This window comes from Rattus norvegicus, chromosome 15 (assembly GCF_036323735.1).
Source record: "Rattus norvegicus strain BN/NHsdMcwi chromosome 15, GRCr8, whole genome shotgun sequence".
NCBI classification, from domain to species: Eukaryota; Metazoa; Chordata; class Mammalia; order Rodentia; family Muridae; genus Rattus; species Rattus norvegicus.
Window position 1 is genome coordinate 28328126 of NC_086033.1, and position 19107 is coordinate 28347232.

A 19107-nucleotide genomic window follows, 5' to 3' on the forward strand; every position below is an offset into this window, starting at 1 on the left:
TAGTGCACTAGGTTTTCACACAGCCTCCCAAATGCCCTCCAGTTCCAGTTGTCTCTCCCCAACTCTCTTTTACCATCCCCCACTACATCCGATCCCTCATTCCCACACTTCCTGAGTCACAGTGCCATTACTCACAGTAGCCGGAAACTAGAAACAACCTAGATGTTTCTCAAAGTATGAATTAAGAAAAGGAATACATTTACATACTAGAGTGTTACTCAGATGTTAAAAAAATAACATCATGAAATTTTCTGGCAAATGAATGGGACTAGAAAAAAACATCCTCAGTGAAGTAACACAGACACAGAAAGACAAGCATGGTGTGTAATGACTTATAATTCAATGTCAGCTGTAAAGTAAAGGGTAATCTCCAATCCACAGATCCAGAGAGGCTAAATAACAAGGAGTGCTCTAAGGTACATGGATGCACAGATCTCCCTGGGAAGTGAAGTAGAACCCAACAAATCTTTAAAAATAAAATAAAAAAAGAACTTTATGTATCCTATGCAATAAAACATAAAAGTAACAGCAAATACATTTTAAAGATCTTAAATTTAAAAAGATACTGCGTCATGCAATAAATTTTAAGTGGGTCCTCAGATTATCCCAGTGAGCACCATCAGTGTGTGCTTCACTATTCAGTCTGTGGCCCCTGTGGTTCCAGCCTCAGCCCTAGTTGTTGTTCTTAAGCTCAGGCTTAGGTGCTGAGCTTAATGAGCTGAGCTGAGGAGCAGGTGGAACAGCCTTGTGTGGTTAGCCACACTTCCCAACCTGCGCAGACCTTGTGGTCTGGGAACCAAAGAACCTTTATTTTCTGATTGAGTGGTGGCAAAAGACAAGAACCCTAACAAGTCTTCCTCAGGGAACACAGCAGTTGGTTATGCAATACTGTTAGGTAGGGCAGAGAAGTCACTGAACCTCCAGATCAATATGTTGGGAAAAAGGTTTTCATTACAGATGGGAGACACGGAGGGAGAGAGAGAGAGAGAGAGAGAGAGAGAGAGAGAGAGAGAGAGAGAGAGAGAGAGAGAGAGAGAGAGAGAGCGAGCGAGCACTCTGGGGAAGTCCAAAGTAGGCATGACTATCTCTCTGGGGCAGAGAGGAGACTGCTGGTAAGGGTCAGGGGTCAGGGGTCAGGTGTCAAGGGTCAGGGATCTGGGATAGCTTTCACAGTATCAAAGCGAAGACAGAGTGAGAGATGGAGAAACATCCTGGGTTATAAAGAAAAGCCTGCAGGGCAGGGGGAAGGAATACTGTGATCCAGAGCAGCCTGGAGGTTTAGGGTATAGGGGAGGTGAGGAAAGCCAGGAGGCTAGAGTAAACTTGGATCAGAGGAGCTTGGAGACTAGCACTGGCTTTGGCATTTACCATAGGTACATGTTGACTGGGAATCTGGAGGAGGAGAAGCTTATCAGGTGCTACCCTACAAAGAGTACTCAGTCCTTCTCCTTCCTTTAATAGTCATCAATTGTCAACAGTTCCTTAGCTAGTGGTGGGAGTCATGTGTCTCTCCCATCCATGGCGGAATGCTGGCTTGATGCTGTGCAGGTCTGGTGTGGGCAAGCACAGTTGCTGTGAGCTCATGAGTGCATCAGTTGTGTCAAGTCCAAAAGCCACTGTTTTTACAGTCTTTTCACCTCTCCTTCCAATATGGGCCAAGAGCTGTGTGTGTGTGTGTGTGTGTGTGTGTGTGTGTGTGTGTGCGCGTGTGTGTTTTAGATGTGCCATTCATGGCCGGGCAGTCCATAAACAGTTCTTCTCTGTTCTTTGTCCAAGTCTGAGTTTTCTTCATCATAGTCCTCCATTGCATAAAGAAGCTTCTAGATGGTGTGCACATGTGTTTACATGTGTACACATGCATGCTAGGCTGTGATCCCCATATGAAGGAGATCTCTTTTTAGCTTCTGAGATTGTGTAACCTCTCTTCATGTTATACATTATATGCCCATCCATTTTCCTGCTTATCTGTGAGATTCATGCTAATAACACAATTTGATACTGTGCTCATTTAGCAAACTTGTCTGTTGATTTGTAGGGTCTATCATTTCCCAGCCGCAGATGCTTGGTAACATTTATAATATGCATCCTGTATGTATTCAGGCAAGGCTCACCACATTCTGAAAACGTTTACATCTATTTTTCTTTATTGAGAGTCAGTCCTTTGCACACTCCCTGTGGAGGGAGCTAGTAGTGTTTCACTGAAGCACTGCCCCCTGGTGTCCAACTGTAAGATCTGTGATGTTTTACTGGCTCCATTGCTGTGTTCATGTGTTAAGTATGATAAAGCCTCAGGGAACAGGGATGTCTGGTACGGAACTGAAATAAAATTCCTCCTGTAGCAATCATGGCAGACAGATTCAGGACGACTGGCTCTTCTTTCGTCTGCTGCTCTCCGAGGTCTGCTTGACTTGAAATACAATGCACAGGGCTGGAGGGTCAGGACTGCACTTTGGAAACGAAGCTTGGCATTGCTGTGCAGGTGGGAAGACATTTCTTCCTGCTAAGTGAAATTGTGTCTCCTGCTGTGTCCCTCACTGCACTGCAGAGATATTATGAGGAGGGGAAAAGAGTGTTGATGGAGAAAATCTGTCATTTAAGGATGGACACACAGTAGGTTTCTCTGTTCTATTTACAATACCTCCCAAAGTCACATTATAACATTGCAATATAGTGATTTCCAAGTAAGAAATTTGTTAGGCCAAAATATCTATGAATCTCCATGAAATATGCTGTATAAGTTGAAATTTATACCACAGAAAAATATTATCAACTTTGTTTTATGAATCAGCTTCACTTTGATTTCAAATGTGTCTCCCAACCCTTTGTTACATCTATGAAGGGGATCTGGTTGAGTGCCCAAGGTAAGGAGCTGTTATTCCATACTTTTTGTTTGTGAATTCTCACTGGAGTTCTTCAAGGTTTGAGTGCCACTGATGCCCTGTGATGTAGAGATTGACACTATAGAATTGGGATGGACGTTAACTTTTAGGGGCCTCTGGGGCTATCTTGATCAAGAACCTACAGAGATATGTATTATGTATGGCATTGGGATTTTAAAATGTTCATACTGAAATTGTCTGAATTATAATCTTATAAAATTTCAAAAACTCAGAAATAGAGGGATATTAAGATAAAGTGTAAGAGGAAAAACCAAAACAACAATAGTAAATCCTTCAAAAGTTAAGCACATATCAAAGTTGCTTTTGTTTCAAGTTAGAGCCTAAAATAATAACATTAAATATAAACAGCAAAGCATTCCAATCAAAAGAACCATGAAGTGAGTCTAATGCTCTGCCATGAATACACATCACTCTTTTTAAAAAAGAAATCCTCCTTTTACTGACAAAACAGACTGAAAAAATGAAAATGAGAGTATGGGAAAAGCTAAACACCATGCTAATACTCAGCATAAGAAAAAACAAACATGAACTAAAATCAGATAATTTTGTTTCATGTAACTTATTCCCCATATTTAACTCAATAATTGGAAGAAAAAGAGGGAGAATCCCTTTTCTTCATGGGTCTTGGTTCTAAGTTATCCATCAGATAATTCCACACCACTCATATACCAGGCAACACGAGGTGGACTCACTGGGTATTGATTTAAAACAAAAAAAGGGAAAACACGTAAGGAAGCAAGCACACACACACACACACACACACACACACACACACACACACACAATTGGAAGGGAGAAGTTGCAGGGCTATTCGAGGCATTGGAGGAAAGGAAATGGTAATGGATGGGATCCAAACACTTGATATGAATAAATATTAAATACACACAGTGACACACACACACACACACACACACACACACACACACACACACACACACGGAAAGGGACAGAGACAGAGACCGAGAAAGAGAGAGAGAAATGGAAAGAAAATCTCAGATCAAGAGCCATCTGGCCAGAAGGACGAGACTGAACTTTAAATTGATTTCTCTTATTCTGATTCTCTATAACAACACTAATAAGAAAATAATGGGGAAGGCAGATTTTTTTTCTGGCTCCCCAGTTTGAACATACTACACTTTAAAGACTCGATATCTGGTGTTTGATTATATGACAGGCAGCACCATTGCTTGCAGCTTCCTGCTTTTATACCCAAGTGATAATAGACCCAAAATATAATGTTTTATCATATGTTTTTTCTAAAGAAAATGGCCTATTTTTCATTAGGTTAGAATTCAACATACCATAGATTAGTAAGTTGAACTGAGCTCTAGACAGAACACAGATTTGTGTCAATGATTCAGTTTCCACTGCCCATCAGAGGGCGACATTGCACAGACTAGACACTCCATTTATGCAATGACCCCCCCCCCACACACACACGCACACACAGCAACCCCTCTTTTCACTCAGTCCCTCCCTGAATCAGGCTGAGTTCTTAGAATATCTAACAATCAGAGGCCAGAAAGAAGTTCCAAGAACCAGGACGACATTTGCAGGGTTTTTTTTTTGTTTGTTTGTTTTTAGAACTTTAGAATTTTACTTAAAACAGGAAGGTGTCTGGTCAACCTTGTGCCAACTGTCTCCATTAACAGGGAACTGAAGTCATTTTGTTTCGAGAACCAAGCTTTTCCAGAAAGGCACCTGAGCTGTTCCCAGTGCTCAGCCATGCTTCTGGTCCTCATCTCATTCCTGGGGATACATTATTTCCTGGGTGAGTCAAATATCCTGACAGTTGTAGATGCACACAATCCACTGTTTTCTCACTTAATTTTAGTAAGAATATTCTTCTTTATGAAGCCTGTATCACAATATGGATTTGTCATTTATTTTGCAGGAGGTGTCCAAACACAGACAGTTTCTCAGTCCGATGCCCATATCACTGTCTTTGAAGGAGACTCCGTGGAGCTGAGATGCAAGTATTCTTATGGTAGAACCCCTTACCTCTTCTGGTACATCCAGCACCATGGCCATGGCCTCCAGTTTCTCCTCAAATACTATACAGGAGACCCTGTGGTTCATGGTATGAACGGCTTTGAGGCTGAATTCAGCAAGAGCAACTCTTCCTTCCACCTGAGGAAAGCCTCTGTGCACTGGACCGACTCGGCTGTGTACTTCTGTGCCCTGGGTGCACAGTGTCTGGGGCTGCAGGGGGAGCTGATCACAAACCTGTAAGATGCTGAGGAAGATTCTGCAGCTGAGCGACTCTCGATCATTCACGCTCATCATCCATGTAAGGACTAAGTAAACTCATTGGTTCTCCAAGTTGGACTTCTCTGGAATTATTTTGCTCTATCCTTGGAACCTTATGTGGGGTATATGCACATTTGATCATGGCTCCCAGGAAAAGTGACATAGCAAGAAAAAAAAATCATTAAATAGCCCTTGGGACACGATTGCCTTCTTAATGTTTGTTTTGTAGGTTGCATTTTCTAATGACTGATTACTTCCATTAGACTTAAGATACAACTCAGTTCTACATAACCAGTAGCTGCAGTGGGTGCTTACATGGTGTGCAGCAGAGGGAGAAGTATTGGCTTCTGTCAGCTCCACACTGAGGTCAGTGATAAGGAAGTACACTGCTTGCACTCCACACCTCAAGAGCCTCAGAAGCACTCTCCAGCTGTGATCTTTAGTTTAGTTCCCTTGACTCCGTGTAGAATCATCCTGAAGAGAATCTCAATAAGGAGTTTCCTGGATTAGATTGTCTTGTGAGCATGTCTGTGGCAGATTACAATAATCACTGTGGAAAGACACAGTCTGCACATGGGAAGCACCATTCCCAGAGTTTGGGCCCTGCACACTGCATGAAATGCAGAAGAGTTAGTAGAGCACAGCATGCAAACTATGCTCTTTGTTCCTGATTACGGATGTGATGTGACAAGTTGGCTCAAGCTTCCGATGCTGTGACAGGCACACAGCCCTTGCTATGGTGGACCGTGACCTTAATGATTAAGTCTAATAAGTCCTCTTCCTTCTAAGCTATTTTCATCAAGCCGTTTCTTCACAGCCACAGATAGGGAAGGAGGAAGCCATCCTTACTCCAGCAGACATAAGAGCACAGAGTTAAGAGACAGAAGGTAGGAAGGAGATCAGAGTCTGACCTCAGCAGACAGAACGATTTCAAACAGCAAAGAGCAGACACTCTTTTGCATGAAATGGGCATCTTCAAGGAAGGAGGGGGATATTTAGAATTTATAAAGAAGGTTGGGATAAGGAATCTTATACCATTGCAAGGGGCTGTATACAAGTCTTCCGTTTCTCATTTCTAGTATTTTCTGCTCATTTGAGACAGATTATCATGGGAAACAGACATTTTACAAAAATGTTTCCTGTCCCAGGCTCACTGATAACTGCTGGAGCAAGGACAGCTGAGGTCTCACAAAGATTCTGTTTGTACAACTGAGGCACACTATCATGTGTGAGCAGTGCAGTATTTGTTTCTCTGTAGGAAGTCAACGATAGAGTGACATGTTGGCTCTTTCATTTCAACTGAGACACCTGGTAGCTATTGGATGGCATTTCTGTAATTATGAATAGTAGTTGTGATAGGCTTATTTGCACCTTGTACATTCTCTTACTTGGGAACGCCATCTCATGCCATTTCTACGTTTCTTATGCAGTTAGTTTGGGGCATGTGGTAGTCCACTGGAAAATGACTCAAGCGTGGAATGTATTTATGATCACAGATAAGGAAGTGGCCGTCCACAAAGCTTTGGATGGTTGTATTTGTCATTTGAACAAATTATAATAGTTTAGCTACATATATCTAAGTCAACAAAATTTCACTCAATGTAAAGTTGTAACTAATTTTAAAACCAATAAACGGGTCCTCGTTCTCATTTTTCTCCACAATGTTATTCCCTTTCATTCTCTAACTACAAAACTTATGCACTTTATTTCTCAAGTTTGTGTTTTACATTTCTAATACATATGTGTGTTTGTTAACAGTGTGTAGCGCTGCGTTTTTTAAAATATATGCCAATAATAAAACATTGTAAACATCACTGTGAAGCTTGTTGTTTTTGCTAAAATAATTTGGAGACATGGAAAATTAACTATAATTCATTTCAGTATTTTTAACTGCTATGCATCATCCCAATTCAGGAATATGTGACAGTCACTTTGATGGTCATTAGGGCACATGGTGCTGGCAGAAGCAGTGGCAGTCTAGGTCAGAGGTCAGGTTCACTAAGGTCAACAGGCCTCCACCAGTCATGTTTCCAAGGTGGTGCTTCATCCCTCTGCACAGTTCAGTCTGAGAATATAGGTTAGCAGTCCTCTGAGGTTAGCACGAGTATGTGTGGGGGTGTGTCTATCCAGCACATACACATTTCCTGTTTTACTCTGAGCTTATATTTATCCTTTCCCTACAACCTAACCTTTCCTATCTTAAGAGATTAGTATTCACACACTCCAGTGGCTCAGAAAATGAACTCTTGTCCTGAACTGGTGATTGCACTCTTCTTAATGTTTGGTAAGTGGAATGGTACATTGAGTTTCTGTCTTGTTTCATGATATTGATGTAAAATTTAACAACAGTTTCTCTTGTGAAGCAGAATACAGGTCATCATTTCCCTGAATCGTTACTAATTTCACTTTTTAGGAGGAAGCAATGGAGACTCGGTGACTCAGACAGAAGGCCTAGTGACACTCTCTGAAGGGGCTTCTCTGACTGTGAACTGTTCCTATGAAACCACACAGTACCCAGCCCTGTTCTGGTATGTGCAGTATCCCGGAGAAGGGCCACAGCTCCTCCTTAGAGCCTCAAAGGCCAACGAGAAGGGAAGCAGCAGAGGTTTTGAAGCTACATATGAGAAAGAAACCACGTCCTTCCACTTACAGAAAGCCTCAGTGCAAGAGTCAGACTCGGCTGTGTACTACTGTGCTCTGAGTGACACAGTGGCAGAAACCACAGCGGGAGCAGAGCACAAACTCTGAGAATCAGGGGGCTGGCTGCTGAGTGTGTCTACGATCACTCATTTAGGGTCCACGGGCAGGTCTGCTATTGTTGATACCACACAAGAAAGCATCCAAATTAACACTAGGAACACATTAGGAGAACAGTAAGAAAGCATGCCGCACTTTAGGCTTAATCAGAGAGAATGAAGGCAGTCACACATCACAGTGATTTCCTTTTTTTGTTTTTGTTTTGTAGTTGGGACTTTATGTAGCCCAGGCTGGCCTTGAACAATTTTTGAACCCAAGGCTGGCTGTGAACTCTTCCTTCTGTCTAAATCAACACTGGTCTGGAGTTGCATCTATGAACCATCACACTAGGCTGAATTTGTGATTTCTTAAGTACAAAATCCCCTGTTGAATGAAACTATGTATTCATCATTGCCTATAATCCTAACCCTCTGACCCTGACTCATGTCATTCATGGATCTATCATGTGTAGAGACAGCCATGGCTTATATGGCTATATGTGCTCCATGTCTTCCTGAAATAAGAAAGGGTTATTTCATTTTTCCCCTCTCAAAATCTGATAATTTACTTGTCACTTGTACAGACTTTTATGTTTGACTGATTTAAAAGTAGAAGCTTTCAGTGGAGATAGTCCCAGTCTTGTGCAAATAGGTTCCTGCCTTTCTTATTTGGCTCCCTTCATTCTTTTGACCAAAAAATGTAGCATATTCTTCAGCCTCTTCCTTATGTTTCTAGTGTGTGAAAGACCCTCAGTGAGAATCTTCCCTTGGGAAGGAGATCCCCAAGCTCAATGACCAGGCCGAGACCACTGGATGCAATCAGCAAGAGGGTTTATTGTCCAGATACACAGGTACCTGAGGGCATCTCAGTCAGCTCGGAAGGACTGGCGCGCCCAACAGAACAAGGGACGGGTTTTTATAGGGTTCTGGGGAGCAGAAGCAGGCATACAGAAGCAGATGCGTGGTTACAGGGACTTGATTGGTGGATTCTAATGAGGCACGGATGCACGATTACACCCAATTGGCTAATTCAAACATATTTAAATGAGGTTTAGAGGTATGGCTACACAATTGGCTAGTTCAGACATATTCAAATGAGGTTAAAACAGAGCAAAAGAGTACGTGCAGGCTGGGACGTCCGGAATGTCAGGAGCTAGGGGCTTATCCCTTCCTTCCAGATGGCCTATGAGTCAGTTCTGATACCTCGGGCTGGTTCTACATTCCTTCTTCCTTATCTTTATGGTCTGTAAGTCTTAACACGGGGCAGGCCCTACAGGGCCTGGGCGTGCCTGGGCTCACCCGGGCCTGTTTCAGCTCTGAGTCTGTGGATCTTAAAACGTACTTTTTACTTTTATAGTTGTGGACTTATATAATTTCCCTTTCAAGATGGGGGTCTTTCAGTGTGTTCTCTTTTTCAGTGTAATATGTCAACAGTTGTGATACACATGGAGTAAAAGGATGCTGAGTTTTGGGTGCTTTGGTCCTGGGGAGAAAGTTGAATTAAGATGAAAAGATGAATATACTGAATTCTGTTGATAGGTCAAGTAAAGGGAACTGAATAAGGCACTGGGAAAGCTGGAAGACATTGCTGGGAGAAAGAAACTTGGATTGTGGATTTAGGAGATAACAGAGGTTAAGAATTAGGTAGAGTAGCATAGACAGCTACTCCAAAGAGATTCATAGACCTTGAACAAAACTAGGGACCAATGCATGGATATACACATGTTAATAGAAGATGTATTTATTCTTTCTGTAGTATATTACAAAAATATCCATTTTAAATTACTCCAATTATACAAGCATATAAAGAATACCTCAGAAGGTCAGTTTAAGTTATAAAGCTCCAGAAAGACGAAAAATCATATTGTATAAATACAGCATTAAAAAACAACCAAGCAAAAGGAAATCCAGTGGCTTAACTTTTTAATTTGATCCAGAGTTTGTCTCCTTTTCACAAAGATTTATCCTTTTGTCCCATTGCAATATCTGGTCGGCCCTAAAGACTTCAAGTCCTGCTCATTGGATTTCCTGCATCTCTACTTGATAAAGTGCATGTTCTTTTTAAAAAAAAAAAATCAGTCACATAATTTTTTTAAAAAAATAAGCAATCTTAATTCTCATAACAAACCAACAAAACAAAATAAACATCTCCTACCCAATAACTTTCTAGTTCACTCATTAGAAACCCAAATGTTTTATTAACTTAAGTACTAGGTGTCACTGCAAACTGGATATCTCTTCATTCTTGCTTTGAAAATAACCCCCTTGACTATGTTTATAATTTCCATTTTTTGCTCAAATCTACTTTAGTGACATTTTCTCTAAGCACCATATATAGCAGGTTAACTCTTTGCATGTTGTGGTTTGCCCAGAAGTTACTGTATTTTGATGCTAATTCCACTGCCCCAAGGACAACTGCCTAGTCAAGGACTCAGAACTCAGGTGACATCAGCAGAACCACCTCTCCATTGAATTGGTAAAGTACTGGTGAGCGGCAGATACAGGATAGAAGGAGGCCTGTCATTGGAGGAGAAGGACGAATAGGTGGGAGAGAAGTTTGAAGGAAGAGGAGGAGACTAAGGGAGAGAGGAAGAGACAGGAGGGAGAGAGGGGCAGAGGAGCGGTGGCAGGACAAGATGGCAGGTGATGTTAAGATTCTGCTCTGTGTATTTACAGGTTGTTATTAATGTTCTCAAGGGATGGATGGTACTGGGCTTTGCATGTTTAAGTGGGCAATTATATCTTATCAATTGGGTCAAAGATTATTGTGTTGTGTGTTCTTTTATGTGAGGGTTTGAGTGTAGGAAAGTGTGCGGCTGGGATGTGTTTCCGCCAAGATATCTAGCAGATATCTTGGGATAATGCAGTACGGACCCAGTGAGGTAAAAGACAACCATTACCTTTTTATTTTCATATTTTTACAACAACAGCATGTCATTCATGTTAGGGTAGAAATCTCAGCTTGCATCTGGGCACAATGGGCCAACATGTTTCCACATGGAGAGATTAAATGAAAGACGAAGACTAGAAGAGGAGAGGAATAGAGTCCACCAATGAGCATGTGGAGGGAACGGGGAACAGAATGGGGGGAGAAGGGACAAGGGGAAGAGGGCAAGAGCAAGGAGCAAGAGCAAGAGAAGAAAGAGGGGAGAGAAGAGGGAATAGGCAATGCCTTTATAGTTCATCAGGCAAACATAGCTGTTGACAGGTAACTTTGGGGGTAGAGCTTAGACAGAATAACAACAATTCAGGCTTAGTCTTTTCTGCATGGAAACATGTATGCTGTCTGTCTGTCTGTCTGTCTGTCTGTCTGTCTACCTATTTACCTACCTCCCACAGTTCTGCAGGGTGGAATTCCAAGATGAAGATATTGACTAGTTTTCTCCAAGGTCCACCACCTGACTTGTATGTAGATGACCCCGCCTCCCTAAGTCCTCACACGCTTTTGCTCTGAGGATGATCATCTATTCTTATGTGAGCATCAGTCTCATTTAATTAGAGTTGGCCTCATTTGTCTTGATCGTTTTGAAAGTGCCTGTCTTTGAATACAGACACATTCTGAACTTCTTAGGGTGTCAGCTTCAATGTAAACATGCTGGAGAGGGTGCAACTCAGGGTTTACCAGACCTGACATTAGATAAATACTAAATGTAAGAAGAATACAGACTCCTTCTTGACCAGTGCCCTTGAGATTTCTGGTGACACAGAAATCATATATACCCTGGATGATGAGGCTTCCCCACTTTTTCCTAAATGTATTTTTAGAGGAACAAGAAACATTCAGTCACAAAAATTTCTTCAGAAGTCATGATTCAAACCATAAAGGTTGGAGCTAAATGGACCAGTGATAAAAATTAAAAGTGTTTATTCAATTCAAGTGCTTTTTCCTCTGTGATTAGTGTATAAGTATATAGGATTCTCTTATTTTTAGTTTCATTCCTTTGTGTAGCTAATTCTTCATTTCTATTAATATTTTATCTTTGCTCATACTCCCACTTTCTAATTATCTTCCTGTCTGAACATTAATTCTGCTTTATTTTAGCTTTTACATATTTTTCTCAGATTTTGTCTTCTTAGGAGCTATTTTAGCTGAGTAACTTACACGCCTCCTTTACCACCACAGTTATGAAGCCTCTGAGAATTGTATTTTGGTGGTTGTAGTGGGGTAATGTGAGGGAGATGACTGTGGTCTCTTTCTTATACAATCCAGGACCATCTGTCCATGAGTGGCACTATTCACAATTCATTGGGCCCTTCCATACCAATCATTAATAAAAAAAAAAATCCCATAGACATGCCCACAGGAAAATCTAATGAAGGCAAATCCTCAGGTGACATTCTCTGTTCCCAGATGGTGCTAGCTTGTTTAAAGTTGACAAAAACTATCCAGCAAAGTTCACCCCTTGACAACTTGACACACAAATGCATCACTATTACATGGTAAACTTTTCCCCCCCAATATCTGATGCAAATGTGAGAATATAAAACACAGTAAAACTTTTAAAGTCACACAGTCTTTAAAAAATGTAAACATTTTAAAAGTTCAGTCTCTTCAAAAATATCCAACCTGCGCTGAATAAATAGCTCAAATGTTAAAAGCTAAGACTCACACAAATAAAAGAAAAGATAAAATATCCAAAGTCTCTTTAAAAGCCTGAAGTCTCTCGATTGTACTTCTTATTCTGAGAGGGAAGAAGCAGGGCAGAGTTGCAATTAGATAAATGCAAATCCAAACTCCAATAGTGCAAATAGCTCAGGGTTCAGAGCCTGGAACTCACTTTTAATCTTCTGGGCTCCACAGGGCTTGGGTAGGCTTACCTCTTCAGTTCTACCATCTGCAGCATAAGCAGCTTATCTCATGGTTTCAGTCTGGCTACAATCCACACCTGCCAGAGTTCTTGGTGGTTATTTCATGGTCCTAGGATCTTCAGTGTCATATGCTCTCCACTGCAACTGAGGCTGCACCATCACTAATAGCTTCTCTTCAGGAAGATTCTGATCCTGCTACATGGTATCAAGCCCTAATAACTTTTTCAAATTCCTTTCACGTTTTCAAAATTAGTTCATGTGGGAAACACACAGCTGCCAAGTTGTGCTGCAGTTTTATGTACAAAATCTATGTCATGACTTTGAGAAAATACCAGAAGAGAACGACTCAGCCATGCTGTTTTATTATTAAGAACAGTGGATGTTCAGCTCTATGTAACTAGCATCAATTGTTCCTGCAAAGTGAAGAAATTTTCACTTCTACAGATACTTAATTCAAATATATAACACAAACCATTCTGTTTCCATCTTTGTTTCCCTCTGATACTTCCCCAACCTGCTCACCCACTCCCTCCCATCTCCATGCCCTGGCTTTACCCTACACAGAGGCATCAAGCCTTCACGGAGCCAAGGTCCCCTCTTTTCACTGGTGCTGAATAAGGCCATCCTCTGTTGCATATGCGGCTGGAGCCATGGGTCCCTCCATGTGTACTCTTTGGTTAGTTGTTTAGTCTTTGGGAGCTCTGGGGGGTCTGGTTGGTTGCTATTTTTGTTCTTCCTATGGGGTTGAAAACCCCTTCAGCTCATTCAGTCCTTTCTCTAACTCCTCCATTAGGGACCCCGTTCTCAGTTCAATGGTTGGATGCAAGCACCTGCCTGTGTATTTGCCAGGCTGTGGCAGAGCCTCTCAGGAGACAGCAAAATCAGTCCCCTGTCAGCATGCACTTCTTGGAATCCACAATATTGTCTGGGTTTGGTGACAGTATATGGGATGGATTCCCAGTGAGGCTGTCTCTGGATGACATTTCCCTCAGTCGGTGCTCCATACTTTGTCTCTGTATTTCCTACTGTGAATATTTTGTTCTCCCTTTTGAGAAGGACTGAAGCACCCACTCTTTTGGTCTTCCAACTTCTTCAGCTTCATGTGCTCTGTGAATTGTATCTTGGGTATTCCAAGCTTTTGAGCTAATATCCAATTATCAGTGTGTTCTATTATGATTGGGTTATCTCACTCAGGATGATATTTTCTAGTTCCATCCATTTGCCTATGAATTTTATGAAGTCAGTGTTTTTAATAGCTGATTAGTACTCCATTGTGTAAATGTACAACATTTTCTCTATCTATTCCTCAGTTGAAGGACATCTGGGTTCTTTACAGCTCCTGCATATTATAAATAAGGCTGCTATGAACATAGTGGAGCATGTGTCCTTGTTGTATTTTGGAGCATTTTTTGGGTATATGCTCAGAAGTGGAATAGCTGGGTCCTCAGCTTGGACCATGTCCAATTTCTGAGGAACCTCCAGACTGACTTCCAGAATTGTTGTACCACGTTACTATTTTTAAATTAATCTCAGGAGTCTAAATACCAGCTGTATATCAAATAGAGTTCAGAGTCCATCAGGTTGACTGATAAATTGTCCTTGCAATGCACGAATAAGAAGTAATAAAAACAATATGGAGAACATGATCTTTCCCCCCATAATCAGAGCCTCTACCAACTTCCCATTTTACCTGCTTGCTATATGGAGTTTGGAATTTTTATGTTCTTAGGTAAAATATCTCCTTTCACAGACCAAAAAAGTATTTTAGCTCCACAGATATCCAATATTTTCACAGAGTGCAGGGAAAAATATGCAGATAAGAAGAAAACTAGGAAAAATAAGATACATAAGTAGAAAGAGATAGAGGACAGTAGTGTCTATGACCAGTAATACATAGCCTGATCAATCTCTATGCAGGAACTTTTGTCTGACTTGAACTTGCACAGGTCTTAGGCATCTATCACAACCATCACAGGTTCTTACGTACAACTGCACTGCTGTGTCTGGATAGACTTTGTAGTCACCCACCAACTCCACTCTTAAATTTTTTTCCATATTCTCTTCTGCAAAATATTCTGAGAGGTCCCATTTTGAGGTGGTCATTTTGCAGTCTCTTATATCTGTATCTTGACTGGTTATGGGTCTCTGTGTTAATTTCCATTGACTTCAAATAAAAGCTTCTCTTATGAAATTTAAGAAAGTTTTTACGAATTGATTTAATACTATATCCAGTTATCAGATTAACATTAGTAGGTTCCCCTTTGCTTCAGGTATGTATTTCATCTCATAGATCAAGCCTTAAATCCAATCAGAAGATGAGTGGTTATCTTCATTATATCCTTGCCTCGATTAAGCCAGTGTCCATGGCTTACCAGGCCCGTTGCTATTATTGTACTCAGAATTCACAGCTGGGTAAGACTTACTCTTGTGGTAGGGTGCATAGCATCTTCCATCCCTATGAAAGTTGACCGGTAGAGATGAAGCTTCCAAGTGAATACAAGCTCAAGCTTTTCATGTTCATTCATAAGTTAAAGGTGCGGAATCTCTGTAATAAGTTCTTACCGTCAAGTGCCATAGTGTAACTAAGATCATTGGCGTTAGCCTGTAATGTTTGAGGAGTAGGGTCTATGGGACCTCACTGGCTATCGATTCCAAAGAAGTAACCTATTGTTTGCACTGGACTCATTTGTTAGCCTATCATTCCTAGTAGGTGTATAGTTTCTTGGTTATAGGATGACTTCATTAAAGCTTTTTATATCTGTGATTGCATATCTTTTAGGAAGCTTCTAGAGGCTTCCATGTGACTTTTCTGAAAACTCTTCAGGGTTGGTTCTCCTTCCACTTATGCAATAGCATAAAAGGATAAAAGGAAATAGTAAAACAGAAACCATTTTTTAGTTGGCTCTTTGGAGTCAGTTTCCTTTTGTACAACCCCTGCAGCAGACCCAGGCAATGTTTGGATGTCCCAAGAATTATTCTTAAGGAAACAATAAATGCATCAGGAGATTAGAGTAGAACGAGATGGTTTTTAGGCAGAAGGGAACAGTGTTGGGAATGTAGAGCTGAAAGGTTTTCTTTCAGTCTTTGTGGAAACACACTATTGTAAAGTTTGGGAGAAAAATGAGTGACCAAGGCAGCCAGTACTCATGTTTAGAGGCTTGGCTCCCATGCTAGAGGAAATGCCAGCAATGACATCCAGTCACTGCATTTAAGGATATAAAATCTATTTTAACACCAGAAAATTACGCCTAGTCAAATAATAAACTTTCAGGGCTAGGACATAGGTCAGTGGTAGAATACTTGTCTAGCATGCATGGAAATCTGGATTTGATTCCCATCACAAAGGAAAATAATAAATAAAGAGAGAATAAGTTTGTACATGTTTACCTTTTACAAATGAGTAGCATGATGATTTTTTAATTTCTAACTTTTCTTTTACCACTCAGCCACAGGGAAACATTTCTCAGAGCAAGTCAGCTTTCTCCTCGTAATTGCTGAGTCAATTTTTTTTCTAATATGGGAGGAGAAACAAATCAAGGGCTTTTCTCAAAGCAAGTCAAACATTTCTCAGAGCAAGCCAGATTTCTCATTGCAATCTCAGACCAAAATGGTTTCTAATTTTAGAGTAGAAAGAGTTCAAGAACTCATCAGCCTGCCTTTTTTTCACAGAGATAGAATCTGTTCATTTTATTATAGTCATCTGTGTGATGAAGACAAGATTGTTTGATTATTAATAACGCCTCAAGTGAGGTCTCTAGCAAAACTATTCTTGAAGAGCAGAGTTTGAGATAATACACGACTTTCAATATCGAGTGCCGCTCTCTCTCAAATTCATTTTAAAATGATTTTTATAAGGAAATCGGAATGGGGGTTCTTCAAAAAAATTGAATTAAAAAACTACCAACAAAACAAACTAAAACTAGATATATTATGAAGCCTAGTTATACCTCTTGGAATTTCTCTCTCTCTCTCTCTGTGTGTGTGTGTGTGTGTGTGTGTGTGTGTGTGTGTGTGTAAAATGGTCTTATGTAAAATAAAATAAAAATTTAAAAGAAACAACGCGCTGACCAGTTGTGAGTCTATGTGTTTCCCACCAGCTGCTGTACAAAAGATTATTCCTCTAATTAGGTTTGACTGCCTCACTACTCTATTGGTATTGTAAAAGTAGAGGGAAGTTTGACAGTGCATCCATTAAGCAAAAACAATAGTAGTAGTTCCCCCACCTGGGACCTATATTCCCCCCGGGCATGAGTTCTTGACCTGTTTATAGTACCAGTTATACATTTTTCTACCATGAAGTAGGCCTGAAATTAAATTAAAAAGTAGTTCACCACTCTTATAACATTCACATTGATCTTGGGTATATCTGTATCTTGCCATGATGGTCACTACTGTAGATCTGAGGGCTCACAGCAGGCTAAGACTTGTTAAATTTTCTCCCCTGGCAGCCTTAGTCACACTTTTGACACTATAAAATGTGGTCAGTAAGGAGGAAGCGTCTTCATTAGTACTGGCTGGATTGCACTAAGTCCTGTGACCAAAACATGCAGTGTCTTCAGCACTGTGGTCCTGCCATCAAGTTCTGGTGGGTGACCAAGAGCAACAGCAACAGGTTCCATTATTTCTGGGGTCTCTATGGCTGCTCCAGATCAACACTAGGGGATGTGTCCCAGAGCTGGTTTTGGGCTTTTTATTTGGAATTATATTGCTGGGGGGTGGGGAGTATTATGCTAATTCACTTTGTCTCTCTGTATCTTTCCTCTCTTTTCTGTTTTGTACACACATACACATACATGCACACACACACACACACACACACACACACACACACACAATTTTGAAACATCCTTAATGTTAGTTGGCCCTTCATGCACCCACCCTTTCTGCCATACTCTCTTCCTCCCTCTGTATTTAACCCTTCACTGCCCAGAAAAATGCTATTGACTGAATATTAAATATTTTGTTGCCTTCATTCATCAGGATGAATCGTAGTGACATTTTGATTTCAAATGTTTATCCCAGCCCATGATTCAGTGGTACAGAGTGTGTGTACCTCTTTCCAGGTTACTAATAATGACTCAGTAACATTCAAAAGAAACCAACCCCATCTCTACATCTTTATTCATGGCTTTCAGTAATTAGAGAAGTGGCCACAAGATGGCAGTAGGCCGCAGCTGATGAGAAGCACAGCAAGCTCATTTCCTTGCATCCTGAAGCACTGCATCTGTTTTCTTATTGGTTAGTAAGATGACACAGGAAGCTGCTATAACTGTTAGAGAAAAGGGACAACCTGGAAAGACAAAGAGCTTGCTTGGCAGGAGATTGCAAGTCTACATTAATCTCAGGCAGGAAGAACAATGAAGGCACCCATTCACACTGTATTCCTGTTCTCCTGGCTGTGGATGGACTGTAAGTTGAAGTTTTGGGGTCAAGAGAAAATATTTGGTGGATGTGTCTTAGAGATCCGTGGGCAGTTTATTTTATACAGTTCCCTCTAGTTGTTGTGGACAAAGAGATTAAGCAGAGCACTGCCTGACTGCTCTCCTCCTGTCTGTTTTCCTTTCTGTGTAGGGGAGAGCCATGGAGAGAAGGTCGAGCAGGTTCTTTCTACACTGAGTGTTCGAGAGGGAGACACCGCTGTCATCAACTGTACTTACACAGACAGTACTTCATCATACTTCCCTTGGTACAAGCAAGGAGCTGGAAAGGGTCTCCATTTTGTGATAGACATTCGTTCAAATGTGGACAGAAAGGAGACTCAAAAATTTACAGTTTTAATGGATAAGAAAGCCAAGAAATTCTCCTTGCACATCACAGCCACACAGGCTGAAGATTCAGCCATCTACTTCTGTGCAGCAAGTACACAATGTTTCCCAGGCACCTGCAGCCTATCCTCAAACTTGCTATGGGGGTGCTATGGGGGTTGGAGCCCAATCCACATCCTGTGTCTTGTAGTAAAGCACTTGTCATATGGTTAAATTGCAATGGAAACTAACATACAGATATTTAAAACATATATGAGAAAGTTCAACTCTCTCTCTCTTTTTGTGTTTGTGTGTGTGTGTGTGACAGAGAGAGAGAGAGAAAGAGAGAGAGAGAGAGAGAGAGAGAGAGAGAGAGAGAGAGAGAGAGATGTGGTAGTGGTTCATACCTTTAATCCCAGAACTCAGGAGGCAGAGGTAGGTGGATCTCTAAGTTCAAGGTCATCCAGGTTTAAACAGAGAAATCTTATTTTGAGAAATAATTCCAAAATAGTTTATTTTTTAATTTAAAATTTCTAACTATTTTTTTGTACACTCTTATGTCTTAGTTTCGTATTGCTGTGAAGAGGTACGATGGCCAAGGTAACTTATAAAATGAAATCATTTAACTGGGGTGTTGGCTTACAGTTTCAGGGGAGGAGTCCATGATCA

The 19107-nt window shown here is 40.9% G+C and overlaps 3 gene segments (V, D, J or C); all 3 read left to right on the forward strand.

The window, feature by feature from the left end:
• The first annotated feature begins 4425 nt into the window (after nucleotides 1-4425).
• Nucleotides 4426-5552, forward strand: LOC134482193 (T cell receptor alpha variable 8-3-like). The segment is given in 2 exon segments: nucleotides 4426-4671; nucleotides 4795-5552. Coding segments are annotated over 2 exon segments (384 nt in total).
• A 1836-nt stretch (nucleotides 5553-7388) lies between these two features.
• LOC102555708 (T cell receptor alpha variable 9-1-like) lies at nucleotides 7389-7898 on the forward strand. The segment is given in 2 exon segments: nucleotides 7389-7434; nucleotides 7564-7898. Coding segments are annotated over 2 exon segments (381 nt in total).
• Nucleotides 7899-17910: 10012 nt separating this feature from the next.
• LOC120097131 (T cell receptor alpha variable 13-1-like) lies at nucleotides 17911-18672 on the forward strand. The segment is given in 2 exon segments: nucleotides 17911-18103; nucleotides 18266-18672. Coding segments are annotated over 2 exon segments (459 nt in total).
• The last annotated feature ends 435 nt before the right edge of the window (nucleotides 18673-19107 follow it).